General features: G+C 49.2%; 1 protein-coding gene across 3 annotated transcripts; it reads right to left on the minus strand.

Annotated features, from left to right (window-relative positions):
- Positions 1–1423: 1423 nt before the first annotated feature.
- LOC119046818 (N-acetyllactosaminide beta-1,3-N-acetylglucosaminyltransferase 3) lies at positions 1424–17700 on the minus strand. Of its 3 annotated transcripts, none has more exons than XM_037142002.2 (4): positions 17630–17700; positions 6651–6710; positions 4450–5132; positions 1424–3024 (listed from the first exon to the last, which is right to left on the minus strand). In XM_037142002.2, exons 3-4 carry the CDS (start codon positions 5023–5025, stop codon positions 2446–2448), a joined length of 1155 nt encoding a protein of 384 aa, XP_036997897.2. In that variant the 5' UTR covers positions 5026–5132; positions 6651–6710; positions 17630–17700; the 3' UTR covers positions 1424–2445. The 3 variants fall into 3 exon arrangements, with proteins under 3 accessions (XP_036997897.2, XP_053524154.1, XP_053524155.1); XM_053668179.1 differs by lacking the exon at positions 17630–17700 and adding an exon at positions 8219–8238; XM_053668180.1 differs by having other exon boundaries at positions 1425–3024; positions 4450–4948.
- Between the last annotated feature and the right edge of the window lie 2274 nt (positions 17701–19974).

Below are 19974 nucleotides of genomic sequence, written 5' to 3' on the forward strand. Positions count from 1 at the left end.
CTTATGTCTTGCTGCTTCTAGGATTCTCTCCTTCATTTTAATCTTGGCTAATGTAATTATGATGAGCCTTGGTGTGTTCCTTCTTGGGTCCAACTTCTTTGGGACTCTCTGAGCTTCCTGGATTTCCTGGAAGTCTATTTCCTTTGCCAGACTGGGGAAGTTCTCCTTTATTATTTGTGCAAATAAGTTTTCCACTTGTTGCTGTTCTCTTCCTGTTCTGGTACCCCTATAATTAAGATATTGGAATGTTTCAAGATGTCCTGGAGGTTCCTAAGCCTCTCTTCATTTTTTTGAAATCTGGTTTCTTCATTCTTTTCTGTTTGGTTGTTTCTTTCTTCCTTCTGGTTCACTCCCTTGACTTGAGTGTCAGTTTCCTTCCCATCACTATTGGTTTCCTGTGCATTTCCCTTCATTTCAATTAGTTTAGCCTTCATTAATTCCTCTAATTTGTGACTAAAACCAACCATTTCTGTGAGCATCCTGATCACCAATGTTTTGAACTGTGCATCTGATAGGTTGGCTATCTCTTGGTCACTTCAAAGTATTGGCTCTGGGGCTTTGACTTGTTCTTCTGTTTGAGCCATAATGTTTTGGTCTGTTTGCATCTGTTATGAATGAGGGGCGGAGCCTTAGGTGTTCACCAGGGTGGGGCGACCCAGTCACTGAGTTGTGATGCTGTATGTGGGGGTGGGATCAGAGAGAGAATAATGACACTTACTCTGCTCTCTCTTGGATTTTGGTCCCCTCTGCTGCTTCCCACAAGCAAATTGGGCCCTTCTGGTGCTGGTTCCTGGGTGGGTGGGGTTGTATATGTTCTGGGACCCTGTGGGTCTCTCCAACGAACTCTCCTGTGAGGCTGGGAGCCTCTCCTGGCACCTCAACCCCCACAAGTTTTTATTCAATCAGTGTTTTTAGGCTTTAGACAAGGTCACTGGGGCCCTGGGTTGTGCGGTCTGTCTCACTGCCTGTTTTTTGCCTGGTTTATCTGTGAGTATATTTGTGTCCACAGTCAGCCAACCGCCTTGTGCGCCTCACTGAGTTTGCTCATTTGCTCCCTGTGCCAGGGTCTGCCAACCTCCACTTTTTCCTGCTGCAACCCCTCTCTGCTGGCTGCCAATTCCACCCCTCTTACCGATCTGGATGAATGGTTCGTTGTTGTCTGACTTCCATACAGTTCAAAATTCTGTCTGTTCTGGTTGTGTTTTTCTCTCTAAATCTTTGTTGTCCTTAAACTTGGTTGTGCGAGGAGGCACAGTGTTTCCACCTCTATGCCTCCATCTTGGCCGGAAGTGCATACTGCTTTTTAATTGTCTATTAGTTTTATTTCCTTTTTGTCTCTCTGTTGGTGTACTATTTACTGGAAATGAAACTTTTAAAATTGAATGTAGATTGATCAGAGTTAAAACTTACACATAAGTTAAAAAACACTACCACCAAGTCTTCACAAAACCTTTTATTCCCCAAGGAGCCACTCTCCAGCCCACACTCTGCTGCCTTCAGTACCCCTGCCACCGCTCAGTGACTGTGAGGTCCAAGTCCCAGACACCTGTCTAAGGCCAGCAGGACTAAGGGTCATGGGATCACTTGAATCTCCCAAGTCAGAACGACACACTGGGGTGGGTGCCCAGTCCTGAGTCACAAGAGCTCAGGGCCACTCGAGGACCTGAACCACCTCCTCCTCTGGGCGCTGGGGTGAGTGTGTGTAATGGCCTTGAGCCCTGTGAAGGCATTTTGGTCCCAATACTATTCCCTGAGCTCCCTGAGCACAGATGTGGGGGCTTGGTCCTGCCAGGGGGCCCAGACCCTGAGTCACCACAGCCTGAGAAAGATAGCTGCCTCCCCCCTCTGCCTAATGTGTCTGCCACTGGAGCACAGACACCACGGACACAGAGGGGGCGGTCCCGTGCACGGCCTCTCAGGCCATTTCTACCATCTGAGGGGTCCAAGACCAAGGGAGGGGCGGTAACTGAACGCTTCCCCCTGGTTGAAAAGTGCCTCTTGCTTCAGCTCCATGTGTACCTAGGAATTCCCAGTTGGCCTTGAACCCTAGCCAGAACCCACCCATGATTAAACCATTGCAGGTTCCCTACCAAGGAGAGGCTGGCCACTGTTTAAGGTCCAGCCTGAGATCAAGGTTGGAGAGGGGATGCAGGACTTTGACTCAAAGAGGCTAGAAGGACCGGCAGCTGCTGGAACCCTGGCTGAAGTGCTTCTGCCAGTAGCTGCCATGGACAGAGATGGTCCCTCCAGCCAAAAGTCTAGGGAAGATGATGAAGATGGTATGAGCACCGGGTGAGTTTCGAAGGTTGTGTAGGAGCTTGCCACAAAAGTTTTTATATTCACTATCAAACATTCCACAGCACTCCCCTGTGCCCTCAGAGGACAAAGGTCTCAGCTTTCTGAGAGGGAGATGTAACCCCTTCCTATGGGGGTGGACACGGGAGCCTAGAGGCTAGGGTTCCCAGCACCACCTCCATAGACCCAAGTCTGCTTGCCACAGGCGAGGTCTGCCTGGCCCAGTGCATTCCACATGAGCAGCATCTCATAGGGCAAGAAGCGGTGCACCAGCAGCAGCTCCCGGTAGAAGCAGGGGTTGAAGGAGGACAAACGTGCTGAGGGAGACCTAACGCCAACAGTGCGGATCCCCCTGTGTGAGGCGGGCTTCAGGCCCTCCTGCTGCAGGCACATGCCCAGGAAGACGTCATCGATGGGGAGGAGGTCTAGGGTGCGTGCGGCCCGGCCCAAGGCAGCCGCTGTGAAGCGGGACAGCAGGAAGCCACCACCTGCACAGTAGGGCGGGTAGTGCTCCTCCTGTGTCACTATCTTTGGCACATAGTACTTGCTCTGGGGGGCCCGGATGGGGCCCCCGTTCTGGATCAGTTGCCCCACAAAGAGGTGGTGGTCAGGGTTGTGGTCCAGCAGGTAAGAGACCATGTTGTCTGTGTGTGCAAAGACATCGTCGTCCCCGTTGAGCACGAAGCTGGCATTGCTGCACCGAGCCTCCTGCCACTGTAGGAACAGCACCTGCGGGCGGGCAGATGGGCCACCAGGGTTCAAGGCTGGGACCATCAGCTTCAGGTCCCTGTTGGCCACCCCAGCCCATCGAGCACAGCTGAGGCTGTGTCCCCCCTGTCAACCCAGCCTGGGGTCAAGGTACCACCCTGTGGGGTGACCTCAGTAAAAGACCTCTCCTTTCTGTGCCTCGGTTTCCAAGTTCCCTTTCAGGCCGCATCTCAGGACCGGCCTGCAGGAGCACTGGGGTCCCTAAAGAGGATATTCTGTTCAGCGCCAGGAAGACTCGCACTTTTGCGTTTACTGCTATTCCTTCCCACTCTGCCTGGCCAAGCGCTGCTGTCATAGAATTGCTTGTGTGGTGGTCAGTGGACACCCCCCACCCCCAGACTCTGGGCTCACCCTGGGTGGGGCTGTGTCTCCTACCCATGCTGTGTTCCCAGCACTGCTGTGGGCTCAGTGCCTCCTACAGGCTAGATTTCCGTATGTCAAGTTGTTATTCACCGTGTGCTTTGGTGTTTTGTGTTAAGAAGGTGGCTTGTTGAGGGGTCCTGGCCCTCTGCTCACTTTGGTTTCAGTTCCCTCCAAAATAACCTTTGTGCCTGCCACATACAGTCCTGAGGGCCAGCTCTGCTTTGAGTCCCTAATGTGAGCATAGGAGGCAGTTGTGGTCTTCAACCCCATGTATAGACCAGGACATAGAGTCTGCCCAGTGATGGTGCCTCAAACAGGTTGCCTGACCCAGAAGTAGCCCCTTGGTGTCTTGAACCCAGACCTGTCTGTGCCTGCCAGGAGCAGGGACCTGCACTGGGTGTCTGTGCAGACCGCTCTGCCCCCACCCAACCTGGGCGGGTCCTGGGAGCCTGCACTGCCTCCTCTGCACGTGGATTCCCTCCACCTCTCATGGGTTCTTGTCCATCAAAAACGTCTTTGTGTTGTACCCGCTGCACAGAGGGGGCCTCACGGGGAGACTGACCAGACAAAAGCAGGATGGACTCTGTCCAGCCCCTGCATCCCCACACCCCACTGCCAGTGTTGTTTGAGTGTCTGGCACTGATCCAGGTGACTCGTAAATATTATCTCACGCAATGCTTACTGTGGCCCTCAGAGGTGGGTGAGTCCAGTTAATAACCAATTTCCCTGCTGAGGAAACTGAGGCACAGAGAGGTGAACATCATCAAGGGCAACACAGAGCCTGAATTTCAACAGGGGTTTCAGGACCCTGCAGCCAGGCTTGAACCTCTGGCCAGCCTGGGCTTTCTGCCTGCCTCCCCTAGAGATAAGGCCCTCGCATGCCCTGAGGACATTAGAGGGGGTGGGGCGGGGTGGGGTGGGGTTCAGGGTCTGCTGGTTCCCTTGGGCCCCTCAGAGGAGATGGTGATCTGGGCAGGAAGCTCAGGTGGCCCAGATCAGGTGACTGTCTTTCTGCCAGCCCACCTGCTTGAGTGTGAGGTTGAAGAAGGTGTCATAGAAGTCCCACTGCAGGATGTCGCCATGAACCCTCGCCTCCAACGCCAGCAGCTGGTTGACTTTGCGGGCCTCATGAGGTTCTTGGGCCGTGCCCACCAGAAAGAGGCGGCGCAGCCAGAGGCCCCGCACAGCCCGCTCGCTGCCCCAAGTGCGCCGCACCACCTCCCGGCGCTCGTAATTGTGCGGGGACGACTTGATGACCAGCAGCAGGAAGACGGGCTGCGCACACTTGCTGGGCGGGGCGTCCTGCAGCAGCGGGAAGTCCCGGCAGTGTTTGTGCAGCAGGAAGTCGCGCACGTGCTGTGGCTGCTCTGCAAAGTCTGGCAGCTGGGCCATGGAAGTGTTGGCCCTGCAGGGTGCCCGCGCGGGGACATTTGGCTTGGGGAGCCAGATCAGTGCCTCGGGGGTGTCCCCCGGCTCTTTCAGTTCCCTGCAGGGGCCGCGCTGGGGAGGTGACAGGTGCAGACTGAGGAGGAAGAGGAGAGTGAAGGTGCAGAGCACCAGAGCCAGGCCCACCTGTGGCAAGGACCTCGGACACCTCATCCTGGACTGCAGGGTTTGGAACTGATCCGACGAGATCCCCAGGGCAGCTCCAGGGAGAATAACACTCACTGAAGATCCTGATGGGCCAAGCACTTTTCCTGAGCCACCTGTGGACCCCACACCTGGTTGCAGCCTGCTGTTGCTCAAGTTGGTAAAATACTGAAATTCACCCCCAACCTTACCCCTACACCCGGACTCCTCCTGCACCCTAGCCCAGCTGGACTCTGACAGTAGCTGGGGCGGGGTGGGGGTGCCGGGGCAGGGCGCCTGCCTGGGATTCCATATTTACAAAGGAAACTGAGGCACGGGAATTCCAACTAGAGCCCTGCAGACTCCATGTGCCCAGAATCCGTCCTTCCCACACCCAGCCTGCTCCTCCTCATGTCCCTGCCTCAGAGATGGCCCAGGAGCCTCCTGGGTGGAGACAGAGAACCCCCTTTTTGTCAATTGCAAGCTGCTGGGGGTCCTTCCTGCTTCCCTTTAACACCTGCTGCTCTAGAGAGCTCTGAGCTCTGGCACTGAGCTCCGATACAACCAGCACCTCTTTTTCTTCACTAGTTTGTTAAAGATTTTATTTATTTATCTTTAGAAGGGAAGGGAAGGAGAAAGGGAGAGAAACATCAATACGTGTTTGTCTCTTGTGCATCCCTTGCTGGGAACTGGCCTGCACCCCAGGCATGTGCCCTGATTGGGAATCAAACCGTGATCCTCTGGTTCTCAAGCCGGCACTCAATCCACTGAGCCACTGCAGCCAGGGCTTCTTCACTGTTTTCAATGATCCTTTGACCTGAGCATGGCCCCTGACCCTTTAGAGACCCAGGCTCGGCATGTATCATCAGCACAGCCATCTCCTCGGGCGCACTCCTGCTCCTCCTGCAAACTCGTCTCCACACCCCCTCCTCTAGGAAGCCCTCTTCCACCCTGGGGAAGAGTCCTGCTTCCCCCGTGGGTACCTCCAGCCCCACCACGAGATCTGCCTTGGTCCTGACCCGGTGGGGTGGCTGTGTCTGGCTTTGTCTTCCAAAACCCGGGGGTCTGGCATCACCCAGCACAAGGCAGACACGTGGGGAGAGCAGGGAGTGTTTGAATGAATACATTTACGAGTAAAAAATTAAATTGATTCAATTTATGCCTGGCAAACCCTTATTCAAACTCACAAACCCCAGCTCTAACTCTCCTCTTCCTGGGAGCTTCCCCTCCTCTAGGCACAGCCGCAGGTCTCCCTTGTAAGTCCCTTTGCCAGGCTTCCCTGGACGCCTTCTCGCCTGGTAAGGTGGTGTCTGTGCTGTTTTCCTAAACTTGAGGGTCTCTTTTCCAGTGTGTCGGGGAAGTTCTGGATTAGACCCAAGACAGGACTTAGCTATTCAGCAAACACTTATTGGCCTGTCCCTGAGGGTTACAGACTCCAGAACCCGACTCCAGGGTTTGTTTGGACACTGATTCCATCACTTCCTGGCTGTGTGCCTTCCACAGTCCAGACCTCAGTCTCCTCAGATGTAAAAGGGCATCTGAACAGTCCCCAACTCACGGGGCTGTGCACGGGTGAAGGGACCTCTCCGGGACAGACACTTAAGTGGGCATTCAACGAGTGTTTGTTGAATGAATACACGAACCTCAGCACTTACCTCAGCCTGCCTCAGGAGATCTCTGTTGGTCTGGGGTCTCCTCGTTGTCTCCCCTGGCACCTGGAACAGTGTGGGGCATTTAGAAATTTCCGGTGGTCCCGCAGAAGTTGCTTCTTCTTCCACATGAGGAAACTGAGGCTTAGAGGTGATATTTGGCTCCCTTTTCAGGTCCATAACACATGCCCCATCCTAGCTCCAGCTCTGGGGATTTTTAGAGCTGGTGCCTCCAGCTTGCCAACTCACTGAGCCTAGTTTCCAAACCAGAAAAGTGAGAGCCAGTATCCCCTGTCCAAGCAGCTAGGAGTGAGAGGGCCGATGCCCTTGAAGCAGCCATAGTGCTGCCTGGGGAGGGACATCCTGACCTGGCTCCGCATCATCCTGGGATCCCTGGACTTTGGCATCCTGCCTGCAAAGTGGCATGGAGTCAGCTGCCAGCTCAGGACTGGCCCCAGCAGGTGCTGAATATCAGTGATGCTGTGGTCAGCATTGCTCCTGCACTTTCACCAGCCATCCCCTGGGATTTGGACGAGGCGAGGAACACTCAGAGGCTGCCAAAGGAGAGGGGAAGGGTGCGGGTGACAGAGCATCTGGAAGAAACCTATTTGTGTTCATAACAACCTGCGTCCTGGGAAAGGCTAGACGACCAATGGCCTTTTCTCCAAGTCGCTCGTTGGAGAAGTGGTAGAGATGACAATGTTAACATCACCATCAGCCACCATTATCACTTGTACACTCATGACTGCTCTGCACATCAGGTCTGTGCCATGTCCCGCTGTGGGTTCTGGGCACACAGACAACTTGACGGAGCAACCTCCTGCACTCATGGGACTGTTGTGCTGACAGACGGCAGGGAAGCAGGCAAAAGACAAAATCCCGGAGACTCGGGAATGGAATCGGGGCGCTTGCAGGAGAGGAGTCCCTGTGACCCTCACTCAGCATCCAAGGGTGGCTGGGTTCCAGGGTGAGGTGGGCACAGAGAGGGAGCCCACCTAGCAGAGGGGACACAGCCACTGAGGTCGAGGAGGGTTGGCAGGATCGGGACCCTGACCTGCTGAATCTGAGAGTGATCTCTCACCATGAAGTACCACTTGGGCCTCCCAGTAGCAATGGGCTGGTCCCTATTTACAAAGGAGCGTGATCAAAGGAGCATGAGAAACTTTTGTAAACAGATAAAAAAGAAGGAAAGCCCAGTGAAGATAAAGCTTTACACAGGTGTGTTACGCAGGTATGAAGGCGAATTTATGCAAACATTCACCCGATGAACACATGGGTGCTGAAGAAGGGTGACGTGCCATTTGGACCCGTAAGCCCTCTGTTTACAGTCCTCATCACAGATGACTCACTGGATGGGCCTGTCCTCCCGTAGAGCAGAGTCTACCCTTCCTAGGATGGTTCCAGGAAGGAATCTGAGTGTGGACTGAGGCTTTTGATTAAATGCCAGCCCTGCCCAAGCTGGACCTCAGAGGGCATCTCTGGGGTCCGGTAGACTAGACCTAGTTCCTCTAGAGCCACCTCTCCCTCCTTTCCATCATGGCGTCCACCAGATCCTAAGGAACCCAAACACTCACCCCCAGACACGGTCCAGTCTGCACCTCCTGTTTCTCTCCTCTGTTGTCTGAGAGGAGAAGTTGTCCAATATTAGATTTTATGGCTAGTCCCAGGCCCACCTTTTGGAGTACTGGTGTATTTGAACTTTGGGTTTTGCTTTAGAGTTTGTTTTCCCGCTTTGAAAAGGAGCGGCTCAGTCTCAATCCCATCAGAGTCCATTAGGTCACATTTTAGCTGACTAGTCAACTTACAGCTGTAAGTCATTAATCAATTAGAATTGTTTTGCCAAAGGTGTAGAACATAGAATAAGATCTCTTACATGTTAGCTTTCATGTTGTACCTCATAAGGATTCTACTCAGAAAAGATTTAAAGTGATGTTTTAAAGAGAAGGAAATAAATGATCTCACACCCATGCCCCCCCCCCTCCATACCAGCCCCTGAAGTCCTGGGAACAGTAAGGCAATTATTGCTAATCCCCAAACTCTGTGCAGGTTGCCAAAGCAGCAGGGGAGACTATTTCTCCTTAATGGGAGTGAAAGAAAATGGTATTTTAAAAATATATTATCTATTTATTTATTTTCATTGAACAGGCGAAGGAGGGAGAAAGAGGACACAAACAACAATGTGTGAGAGAAACATCAATTGGTTGCCTCTGGAGCACCCTCTAATGGAGACCTGGCCCGCAACCCAGGCCTGTGCTCTGACTGGAATCGAACCGGTGACCTTTTGGTTCACAGGCTGGCCCTCAACCCACTGCAGCACAGCAGCCAGGGTGAAAGAACAGCACTTTTAAACTGACACTACTATCATCTCAAGCCTGGTATCTCCCCTGCGCCTGCTCCAGGCTCCTTAAAGTTGTCAAGGACAAAAAAGTAAGAACTGCATCAAATGTTCCTTCAGAATCATGTGACCTGCAAAATACTTGATATTAAAGCTGCTTTAAGTTTAATATCTTTTAAAATGATTGCTCTGGTTGGTGTGGCTCAGTGGATTGAGCACTGACCTGTGCATCAAAGGTTGCTGGTTTGATTACCAGTCAGGGCACATGCCCGGATTGTGGGCCAGGTGGGCAACCAATGGATGTTTCTCTCCTTCCCTTTCTCCCTATCTTCTCCTCTCTCTAAAAATAAATAATAAAATCTTAAAAAAAATAAAGTTATTAACATCAAATATATGTTCATTTTGCCTGGGTTTGCAGAAATAAGTTTATTTATTTACCTTTGTTACAAACTGTGTCAATAAAGAGGCTTGGGTAGCAATGGATTTTAAAATCTCATAAAGTTGTTAAAAACTAATAAACAGATATAACTAAAATGAAGAGTTTTGATAAAAATTTTCAGTAATAATTACATATATATATCTAAACATAATTTTCAAAATTCTTTGGTGACTAGGAATTTTGGAGTTTTGCTGGGTTAAATGGTGAAAATTATTAAATATCTAGATATTTTTAAATAACAGGAAACAGAAATATTAATTGATCTGAGTTTGCCTATGTTGGCTGCTTATTAAAGAGAAGCTAGAAAATTAATTCTGATCTGTTATTGAAGATATCTTGTACTTTATTTGAAGTATCTCTTGAAAATGTGAGTGTGTTTGCCAATGAAACCACCTGTTTCTAGAAGTTATGTAACATGTTCATAAAAGTACCAATCTAAAGAATGTTAATTACTTACTTTTAGTTGTCACTCAAAATCAAGACTTCTAAGAATTAAGAATTTTAGTTAAGTTGGAAAGAAATTGTGTGGTTTGGTAACAGAAGCTACAAGGCAGGGATCCCCAGTTCTCGGATCATGTCTGGTACTGGTCCATGGCCTTTCAGGGACCAGGCAGTGAGCAAAGCTCATTTGAGCTCCACCTCATGTCTCCACCTGCTTCCGTGGAGAAATTGTCTTCCACAAAACCAGTCCATGGTGCCAAAAAGGTTGGGGACTGCTGGTACAAGGTATATAAACACTTGTTGAAAAAAAAATTTGTTCTAAAGTTACCTCTTTCTGAGTGAGTTAAAGAGAAGCAAACTAAAGAAGACTCAGTAGCAGAGGGTCTGTGTAAGTCAAAGATTTGTGAAGAGAGATCTTGAGAGGAAATTACATAAGTAATCAGAATAATAAATCTATTTAGATAAATGGATCTAAGTATCAGAGGTAAGCTAATACAGAATTTGTTTGGTTCTTTCTCAGTCTGTTAAAAGGGAAAAAGTTTTTACTGTATCTGCCTAGAAAGCAAAGATTCTGTATATTTTAAAAAGCAGCTATGTTATACTGTGTCAAACAGCTACTTGATCACTCAAAAACTCATATTCTTTATTGTAAGAAATAAATTTTGCTAGCCTGTATTTGTGTTTGATACTTTGTCACCTTGGGTAAATAAATAATTTAATATTGTTTCATAATGATATATAATCTTTTGGTCGAGTATATTTTACAACCTCCCCAGTTTTTAAAGAATTTTAAAAAGTTGTACTTTATTGATTATGCTATTACAGTAGTCCCAATTTTCCTCCCTTTGCCCCTCTCTATCAGCAACATAACTCCCTTAGGCAATCCCAACACCAATGTTCATGTCCATGGGTCATGCGTATAGGTTCTTTGACTACTCCATTTCCTATACTGTACTTTATATCCCCATGGCTATTCTGTAACTACTTATTTGTTCTTTTTAATCCCCTCAACCTCTTCACTCATTCCCCCACAACCCCTTCCCATCTGGCAAACATCAAAATACTCTGTATCAATAATTCTGTCTCTGTTCTTCTTTGCTTATTTTGATTTTTACAATCAATTGTTGATAGATATGTATTTATTGCCATTTTATTATTCATAGTTTTGATCTCCTTTTTCTTATAAAAGTCCACTTAACATTTCGTGTAATAATGGTTTGGTGGTGATGAACTCCTTTGTTTTTTTCTTGTCCAGGAAGCTCTTCATCTACCCTCTGATTCTAAATGCTAGCTTTGCTGGGTAGAGTATTCTTGGTGTAGGTCCCCACTTTTCATGACGTTGAATATTTCTTGCCAATCCCTTGTAGCCTGCAAAGTTTCTTTTGAGAAATCAGCTGACAGTCTTATGGAAACTCACCTGTAGGTAACTAACTGCTTTTCTCTTGCTGCTTTTAAGATTCTCTCTTTACCTTCAACCTTTGGCATTTTACATATGATGTGTCTTGGAGTTGGCCTCTTTGTATCCATCTTGTTTGGGACTCTTTGTACTTCCTGGACTTGCATGTCTGTTAAATTAGGGAACTTTTCTTTCATTGTTTTTTCAAATAGATTTCCAGTATTTTGCTCTTTCTCTTCTCCTTCTGATACCCCCATGATGCAAATGTTGGACCTCTTGAAGTTGTCCCAAAGGCTGCTTACACTACCCTTGTTTTTTTGGATTCTGTTTTTCTTTTCTTTTTCTTTTTTCCTCTGATTGGTTGGGTTTTGTGTGTTTGTTTATTTTTTTGATTTGGGGGTTTTTTTTTGGTACCTTATGTTCCAAATCATTGTTTTGATTCTCAGCTTCATCGATGCTGCTGTTGTTTCCCTGTACAATGTTCGTGATTTCAATTACTGTATCCTTCGTTTCTGACTGGATCTTTTTTATGCTGTTGAGGTCCTCACTAAGTTCCCTGAGCATCCTTATAACCAGTGTTCTGAACTCTGCATTTGATAGATTGCTTATCTCCTTTTGTTTAGCTCTTTTTCTGGAGTTTTGATCTGTCTTTTCATTGGAGCCATGTTTCTTTGTCTTCTCATTTGGCAGCTTCCCTCTGTTTGTTTCCATGTATTAGGTACAGCTACTTTGACTCCGTGTCTCGGTAGTGCGGCCTAATGTAGTAGTTGTCCTATAGGGTCCAGTGGCACAGCCTCTCCCTCACCCAAGCTAGGTACTCAAGGTGTGACCTTTGTATGAACTGAGTACACATGTGGGCTCTTGTAGTTGAGCCTTGGTTGCTGTTGGCAGGTCACTGAGAGGGATTTACCCAGGCCAGTTAGCTACAAGGACTGGCCGCGACCACTGACCACCAATCTCCACCCTCTGTGGATGATCAGCTGTGCAGGGGCAGGGTGGCAGTGCTCCAACATGGTGTGTAGCTGTCCACTGGGTGCACAGGCTCCGAGGTTTCCCAGGTGGTGGAGGCAAAGGTCAACTTACACCTGTGTTCTGCCCAAGGCCACTCTGCATAAGCTATAAAGCAATCTGAGATGGTTGCTACTTGTGCTGGGCTAAAGTCATCTCAGGTGAAACCAAACTGTGAATCTAGGCTGGATGCTACTAGTTCCAGGGCTGTGGCCACTTAGCAAGACGTATGGGATTTTGCTTGTTTTATAGGTTTTCGGAAGTTCTCAAGCATGAGCCAAGAACCACAATTCATATAGAAAAGTTACAGTTAAAGTTTGGGTGGGCTTATATGTTGGGTGGGATGGAATCTCAGAGGATCTCCATGGCAGGGCAAACAGTTTTAGCCAAGTTGATGGAGTCTCAGGTATGGCAGCCCCCTGCTGGCTCTGTAGCTCTTTGTGGGGAGGTTCCAAAAAGAGACAACCTCTGCTCACCTTTGCATCTGAGAGAAAGTTGTCCCTCATCTCCTACCTTGATGCCAGACACTTTGGTCCCTCTCTGTATGCCACTGGTACTTTCAGGTTGCTACCCTGGTGCTGGAGCTCAGAGGGAGTGAGTCTGAGTAAGTCCATGTGTGAGTTCTTTAAGGCTGATGTGCCCTATTTCCTTCCTCTCCATAGGTGGATGTCACTTTAATTACTGCCTGACCTCTACCTCCTCTCTCCCAACCTCCTCCTTGGCCTGAGCTCTGCCTCCTGTCTCCGCTTCTCCCACCCCAGTCCGTGGAAAAATCGTCTTCCACAAAGCCACTCCCCAGTACCAAAAAGGTTGGGGATGCTGTTTAAAGGAAACTGCTCAGGACTACATGGGTTTCTTCCACCAACTCAATCTCTGCTCTTTTTTGGAGCCAGAAGTTATGGGGACTTATCTTCTTGGCACTGGAACGCTGGGCTGATGGTCATGGTGTGGGACTCAGTCTCCTTGATCCCAAGATATCCCTCCTAAATTTTTATTCACCACACGTGAATAGGGGACTAGCCCATTCCATGTTTCTACATTTCTGACCACTCTGGATGGATATGGTTTCTTTAATTCCATACTGTCAAACTTTCATTCACCTCAATTTCTGATGGTTCTAAGAGATGGCTGATTCATATTTTAGTTGCAATTTTGATGTGGTTTTGCAAGGAGGTGAGCCATGTTTACCAGAAGTCCAAGAAATTTTTCTATGCCTAAAATTGGTTTTGTGTCATTCCAATGAGTCCCTGCAATGCCTCAGAGATTTGTTCTTTCTGCATGTTAAGAACCTTTGAGCTCTGGCTGCGGTGGCTCAGTGGACTGAGTGCCAGTCTGCAAAACAAGGGGTACAGGTCTGATTCCTAGTCAAGGCACATGACTGGGTTGTGGACCAGGTCCCCAGTTGGGGGCATGTGAGAGGCATCCACATATCAAAGTTTTTCTCCCTCTCTTTCTCCCTCCCTTCCACTCTAAAAACATAAAGAAAATCTTTAAATAAAAAAAAACTTTGAACTAATTATACATATTTAATGTTTCAAGTACATGGGAAGGTTGTCAAAAAAAGAAATAATAAGTATGTTCTATTTGTATATACATATTTTATTGTTAATGTAGATGTTTAAAAGATTATATAAAAATCTCCAAGATTCACAAGGTTCAGATATACTTTCATTTATAATTTTAGTTTATATCTTAAAATGTTGTTACGGGAAAGCAAATCCTTTGTCAATTGCATTATAATCAAATCTGTAACTATTTCACTTTAAACTTTTTTTATCATTTGGAGATAGTCATTGTTTTACTCTAATGCATTTGCAAAAATATATTACGTCTTTGGAAGGGTTTATGAAAAGGACTCTGATATACTCCAAATTTATCTAAATTACAGGTGTCAAAGCTGGTCATATTTATGAAGTAAATGAAGATTTACAGAACTCCAAGAAATAACTAGATTCATGGAAATACTGGCAAATCATCAAGGCAAACAAAAACTAACCATGGGACATAATAAACTGAAGACAATTGTGGCTTTTGTAACTTTTTGTTGAAAAGTATTGCTGACTCTTAATCTTTTGTTTCTCATATATAACAAAAGTAATTTTTTTTCTTAAAACTATTTGGTAATTTATACTTTCACAGGCAATATTGAGGCATTTATATTTTCTCCTTACCTGATCCCTCTGGAATTTGAAAATGCTTAATGGGTGAGTGTTATTATTTCCATGGCAATACGTATGTCTGCATAAATCCCGTAGGAATCTGATTTCTATATAACAGGACACATAAAGCCAGCTTCCAATTGTGGTTTTATTAACCAAGTCTTTGTCTGGCATGTCATGACCAAAAGATCCATGCCTGGACTCTGGATGTCACCAGAAAGCCTAAGGAATTAAGACTGATTCTCAAAGCCAATAAGAGCCCATGGCAGAAATGGCCTGGTACCTCGCTTGGTCATGTGGCTCATGGCAGTCTTTCCGGGTAGAGAAGAAAGGGTGCTTTCCTGAAAGATGGCATGGAAAGAACCTCAGGATACTTTGGGGACCATGAGAACCTGAGGTATACACCCAAACCTATCAGTATGGCAGGCAAAGCCAGATGACAATGGTGTGGCTTCGCTTCTGTGCCCTGAGGGCTGACTAAAGCTCAGTCTAAAGGTTCCTTCTGAAATTCCAGCAAAGCAGATTTGAAAGAGACTATATGATCAATTACTCTTCTGGTTGTGTTTATGCAAATAATCAGGCCACACTGAGCCTGGACTGAATGCAGTCTCTTTGATTAAAATGAGGGTGATTTTAGGGAGAGAAATTGTGTTTCAATGGAAATCACAACGCCTAATTGTCACCCTCAAACTGAATTGGATCCTGAATTTTCTAGTGTCCTTTGAAACTAAAGCTTCATTTTTCTTCCGTCCTTTGAATTGGAATCATTGAGAACTACTGATGCAGTGTCAACCATACAGTGTCACCAGAGACATTTCAACTACAGATAAAGAGGACCTAGCAGATCGTCATGCTTAATTTCATTCCAGCAAAAGCCTTGCATTTGGAAGTCTTCTCATCCAACACTCTTGCAGATTCAGAACTGGTTCACGATTTGCTGTGTTCATTAACCTTTGTGTTCTTTCTATTTTCATAGAGTGCACACCATGACCTTATTTCCCCTAGTTGCTTACTTACACAGTATAGGCCTCCCTTTAGAAGCACACCAGCATCACCACCTCTTGAAATGAGACTCAGTGGTTTGGGTGAAGGGACTTGTTGTCAGGACTAGATGATTGAATTACATACAACCATTCCATATCAAAATAATGATGCTCTGAGGATTCCAGCCTACCTCTACTTTGGAAGAATCAGCTCACAGCTTCTCTGTTTGAGTCTCAGACCCCATTCCCTTGTGTCCCTTAGATCAGCAGGAAGAGACTTCCACACCTTACATGGCAGGAACACACATGACCTTTGACAGCAGAAAGCAGTTACTGATAAGAGAATTTCCTCCCTTATCACCGCTAAAACATTTTAGGGATGAAAGTCTCTGAGGGGGGAATGAGACAGGATAGTAAGAAGCTATGAAATTTCCTGGGCCAGTAGGATGGGAAACTGAGACAAGAAAAGTAAAGAAAGCCAAACAGTTGAAGCAACTTACAGCCCGCTGGTGAATCACAAGACCTTGTCTCCCCCAAGGACACTGGGGAGCAAATGGTTTATACCTCTCCTCCCCTAACCAGGTAATACGTAGCTTTGCTGGCCATAAACCAAAGGTGTGGGAGAAGAGAGGATTGACAGCGTGGAGGGAGGGGTAACAGTTGAACAAAGGGCAAATGCAGAGAGTTTGGGAAGAAGCCGTGTGAGTCCCCTTTCAGCACCCTCACCCCTTACTCCCAAGCAAACAGTACTTGTGTGGTCCCACTAAGAAAGTCAGCCTCTCAATTCCCATGTTTTCCCCAAATAAACTCGCTTCAGAAATCTCAAAGGAAGGTAGGAACCTAGCTAAAGATGTGATTGTACTAATAGTAATAACAATTATTATTCATACGATTATGGTGATGGCTGAAGTTTGCTGGGCACCCTCTTAATGGCCATTGGGCTTATGATCAGTGTCACCTTCAGCACTGTCACTTATACCATGAGCTCTGCTTGACATCCTAGGGAAAGTGAGGCTCAGAGACCTAAAGTCACTCACTGGAGGTCCCCAGTGTCCAGGAGCAGCCTCATCATAAAAGCTTCTGCCTGCTGAACACCTTGTGCATCCTCATGGCAGGGGGGCCATTGTCCTCCCTCACAGGGAGAAACTGAGGCATGTCTAGGGACCAGGAGCCACGCTGGTAGGCACTGGCTGAGCAGGGGCCTGAACCCAGGGGAAGCCAGGAGCTGGAGCCTTCAGGTCTGAATGTGGCCCAGTGCCTGGTAGGCCTGGGCAGTCAGCAGCTGCTCCCTCAGGTAACAGTAATAAAGCGCACCTGGGGCCCCAGAGTCTGTTCCTCCCCAAATCAGTGCCCCTGATGAAAGGAAGAAACCAGCACCATCGGCTGAGCAGCCCTACGCCCTTATGGAACACTACTGCCATTTCACACGTCTGAATTTATGTCCCCAGGACTGGAGCACTACTGGAAAAACAAGGGCAAAAAGTGGCACTCCACCCCAGCCTCAGGCAAAGATAACATATTGGAGCAAACTGCAGCTTATGAAAAACCTCTGGAAACCTCCTGTGCTGAAGGACCCCAATAACACACTGGTCACCCAACAGCCACCCCTGACCTTTTATAATCTAGTTAAAATCCAATAAAAGGTCTCTCCACACCAGCCCCTCTCCTCTCTTGGAGAGTGAATGAAAACTTTACTGTCTGCACTCTCTTCTCTTGGTGAATCCTTTCCCAGCTCCAGTCACTGATCACCTTAACACCTAACAATCTCGGCACCAACCACAAAAGTACTGGTAATGGCCAGAGCGCACAGAGAGCCCTCCACTCCTCACCCTCCACTTTTTCTGATCCTACCCTATACTTGGAGGTGGGAGGGCAGGAGTCTAGGGTCACCTCGAGTGTCCGTGGGGCATTGCAGGGATCAGGGATACCAGACACCCAGGTGGTCTCTGTCTCCCCCCTCCCTCCCCAGGCATGGGGGAGACTCCCTTCCCGGCCAGGTCTGAGTCAGCCTTACAAAAGCCGGGGTTACTATCAGGGATGGCGGAGGACTACAGGGATTTTGAGACCAGGTAAGGAGATGGGCTCCAGCATCTCCTGGCAGGTTTACAGTAAACGCACGCTGACACCCCACCCGAGGCACCTGGCAGAGTTCCCCAAGAACCCGCACTCCCTCCCTTCCACCGAGGGGGGGTCCACCAGGTCCGCGGGAAACCCCAACACTCACCCCCAGACACGGTCCAGTCTGCGACCCCTGCTCCTCTTCGCTGACGACCAGGAGGAAGAGTTTCACCTGAGCGCGAGTCCCCGCCCCTCCCTCCAGCCCCCTCCAGGCCTCGCCTCCCGCCGGCCAGCCCCCTGCCCCACCACCTGCTGGGCGGAATTTCCCGGTTGCACTGCAGAGGTTCCCCCCCTCTGGCCCCTCCTTCTTCCCTTCCCGGCCCCGCCCCTTCCCCCTGAACCGCAGACTTCATTCACCTCCTTTGCCCTTCGTGGCCTCCCGGTCGTCTGCGGAACACGATCCTAACTGAGACCAACCCACAGTCAGATAGTGAGCTCCCCTCCCCTGGTGGTGTGCAAGCCGAGCCCTGCCAGACCCTGGCATAGGGCCTCGCCTCCCCCAGCGCTGGTCCACCTTGTGTTCGGTGAAGAAAGGCCACAGGAAGCAGTTTGAATCCAGTGGCCTTTCAGGTCTCTGCAGGGGATCGGAGAGTTGCCGACCCTCAAAACCCCCGAGACCTGAGACCCCGCAGGCCACCGGCTAGCATTCGGAATGATTCTGCAAGCTGCAAGTCGGATCTCGAGATTCTTGGGGTTGGGACTTGCAGAAGTTTCAAACCCATCCCCAACCCGGTGCTGTGGGCATCTGCGTGTCTGGAAGCTTGTAGTGTCGACTGTTGGAGTCAGATCTGGGTCCACATGGCTTCAGGCGACGGCTCCAGTCTCCCACCGTGTTTCTTTTCGGGGGGTGGGGGCAGGTCCTCAGTTTCCCCATCTGGAGCCCTGGACGCCCATTCTCACTCACTGTGATTTCAGTTCGGAGCCCTCCCCGGCCCTGTGGAGCCCGGGGATCCCTGAGTTCCTGGGCCCCATGAAGGAGACAGAATCCAGCCCAAAGGCCTGGTGTTGAGGAAGTGAGTGGTCCAGCTGGTCCCCCACACCAGGCAGAGCCCCTCCTGCGGTTCCCCTGGGAAATTCGCACCACCCTAATCCTGCATCCAGGGTGGAGGAAGTGAGTTCTGTACAGGGCCAGCCCCGCCCACCCGAGGAAGCTGAGGCTTTTCTTGTCAGGGGTTCCTGGCAGGGAGGACCCCACAGTGGCTCCGAAGCTCCCAGGGCAGATTCTGAGGCTGCAGGGCCCTGGTTCAGACCTGGACTGTTGTCACCACACGACTCAGCAATCACACTCCTAGGGCCCCATTGTACAACCCAGAACAGGCGTGCACACCCACCCCTGCAGCCCGCGTTCAGAGCTGCGCTGGGCACATCCCCAAAGGACAGGAACAGCCCCGGTGTCCACCAGCTGAGGAGGGGTGAACAAAGCGTGGCTCACGCACACACGCACGGGAACATCACTCGGCCACAAAGAGGACCGAAGCACCGACACAGGCTGCAGTGTGGATGAACCTGAAAACATCCTGCTGGGTGGCAGGAGCCACACACAAAAGCCACATGTGGTCTGATTCCATGTACGCGAACTGTCCAGAACAGGCACATCCCTAGGGACAGCAAGCTGGATTAGGTTGTCAGGGCTGGGGGAGGGGAGCAGGGAGTGCCTGCTCATGGGAATGGGCTCTCCTTTGGGGGTGATGGAATGTTCTGGAACTAGAGCTTGTTAGCAGAAAAATGGTATCAACTAGGTGTTTTGTCCCCCAGGATTTGTTTGGGGGAAAAGAGAGGGTGGCAACCCAGTGAGCGCAGGCATGGCTAGTCTAATGCTCACTCTGGCCTGCGTGCCAAGGTAGACAGGACTGTTTCTAGGAGGGAAGAGGAAGTTAAGAGAAAGGGAAGTTAGAACCATGGAGCTTCTTATGAACACGAAGTCTTCTTGCAGGGCTCTAGGGTGCAGGGTTCTCACGCTTACTCAGAGGACAAGAACTCCCCTAAGTGCCGGCTCTTCCCTCACGTAGATGACGTATTTTTGTATGTGAGTGTCATATTACTTGTTTAAGAGGTCACACCTGGGCTACTCGCCAAGTGGGGTGGCCCCAGGCAAGTGACCTAATGCCTCCGGGCCCCACTGTGAGTTTGGGCTTCCCAGGTGTAGGAGCTGGGGAACCATAAAAAGCCAGCCGGCTGCCCTGGCAAGTCAAAGGTGTCCCATCCTTCCCCCTGGCCCATGTCACACAGCTCTGCATGTCCAGGCAGCTAGGGGCCCACGCTTCACAAACACCTTCTGTGTTACAAGATACCGAACCTCACTTGTGACCCGAGAAAGCCAAGCCAAGCCACTGAGAGGTGGTGATGAACAGTGTGCCCCCAGGCAGGGGCCTATGACATGGACATGGCACCCCAGCCACTCAGTCACATAGGACCAGCAAGGGGACCGTCTGGGGGGACCTGAGACCACTG

This window comes from Artibeus jamaicensis, unplaced genomic scaffold (assembly GCF_021234435.1).
Source record: "Artibeus jamaicensis isolate MK-2021 breed Jamaican fruit bat unplaced genomic scaffold, CSHL_Jam_final contig_477, whole genome shotgun sequence".
In the NCBI taxonomy this organism is placed as follows: domain Eukaryota; kingdom Metazoa; phylum Chordata; class Mammalia; order Chiroptera; family Phyllostomidae; genus Artibeus; species Artibeus jamaicensis.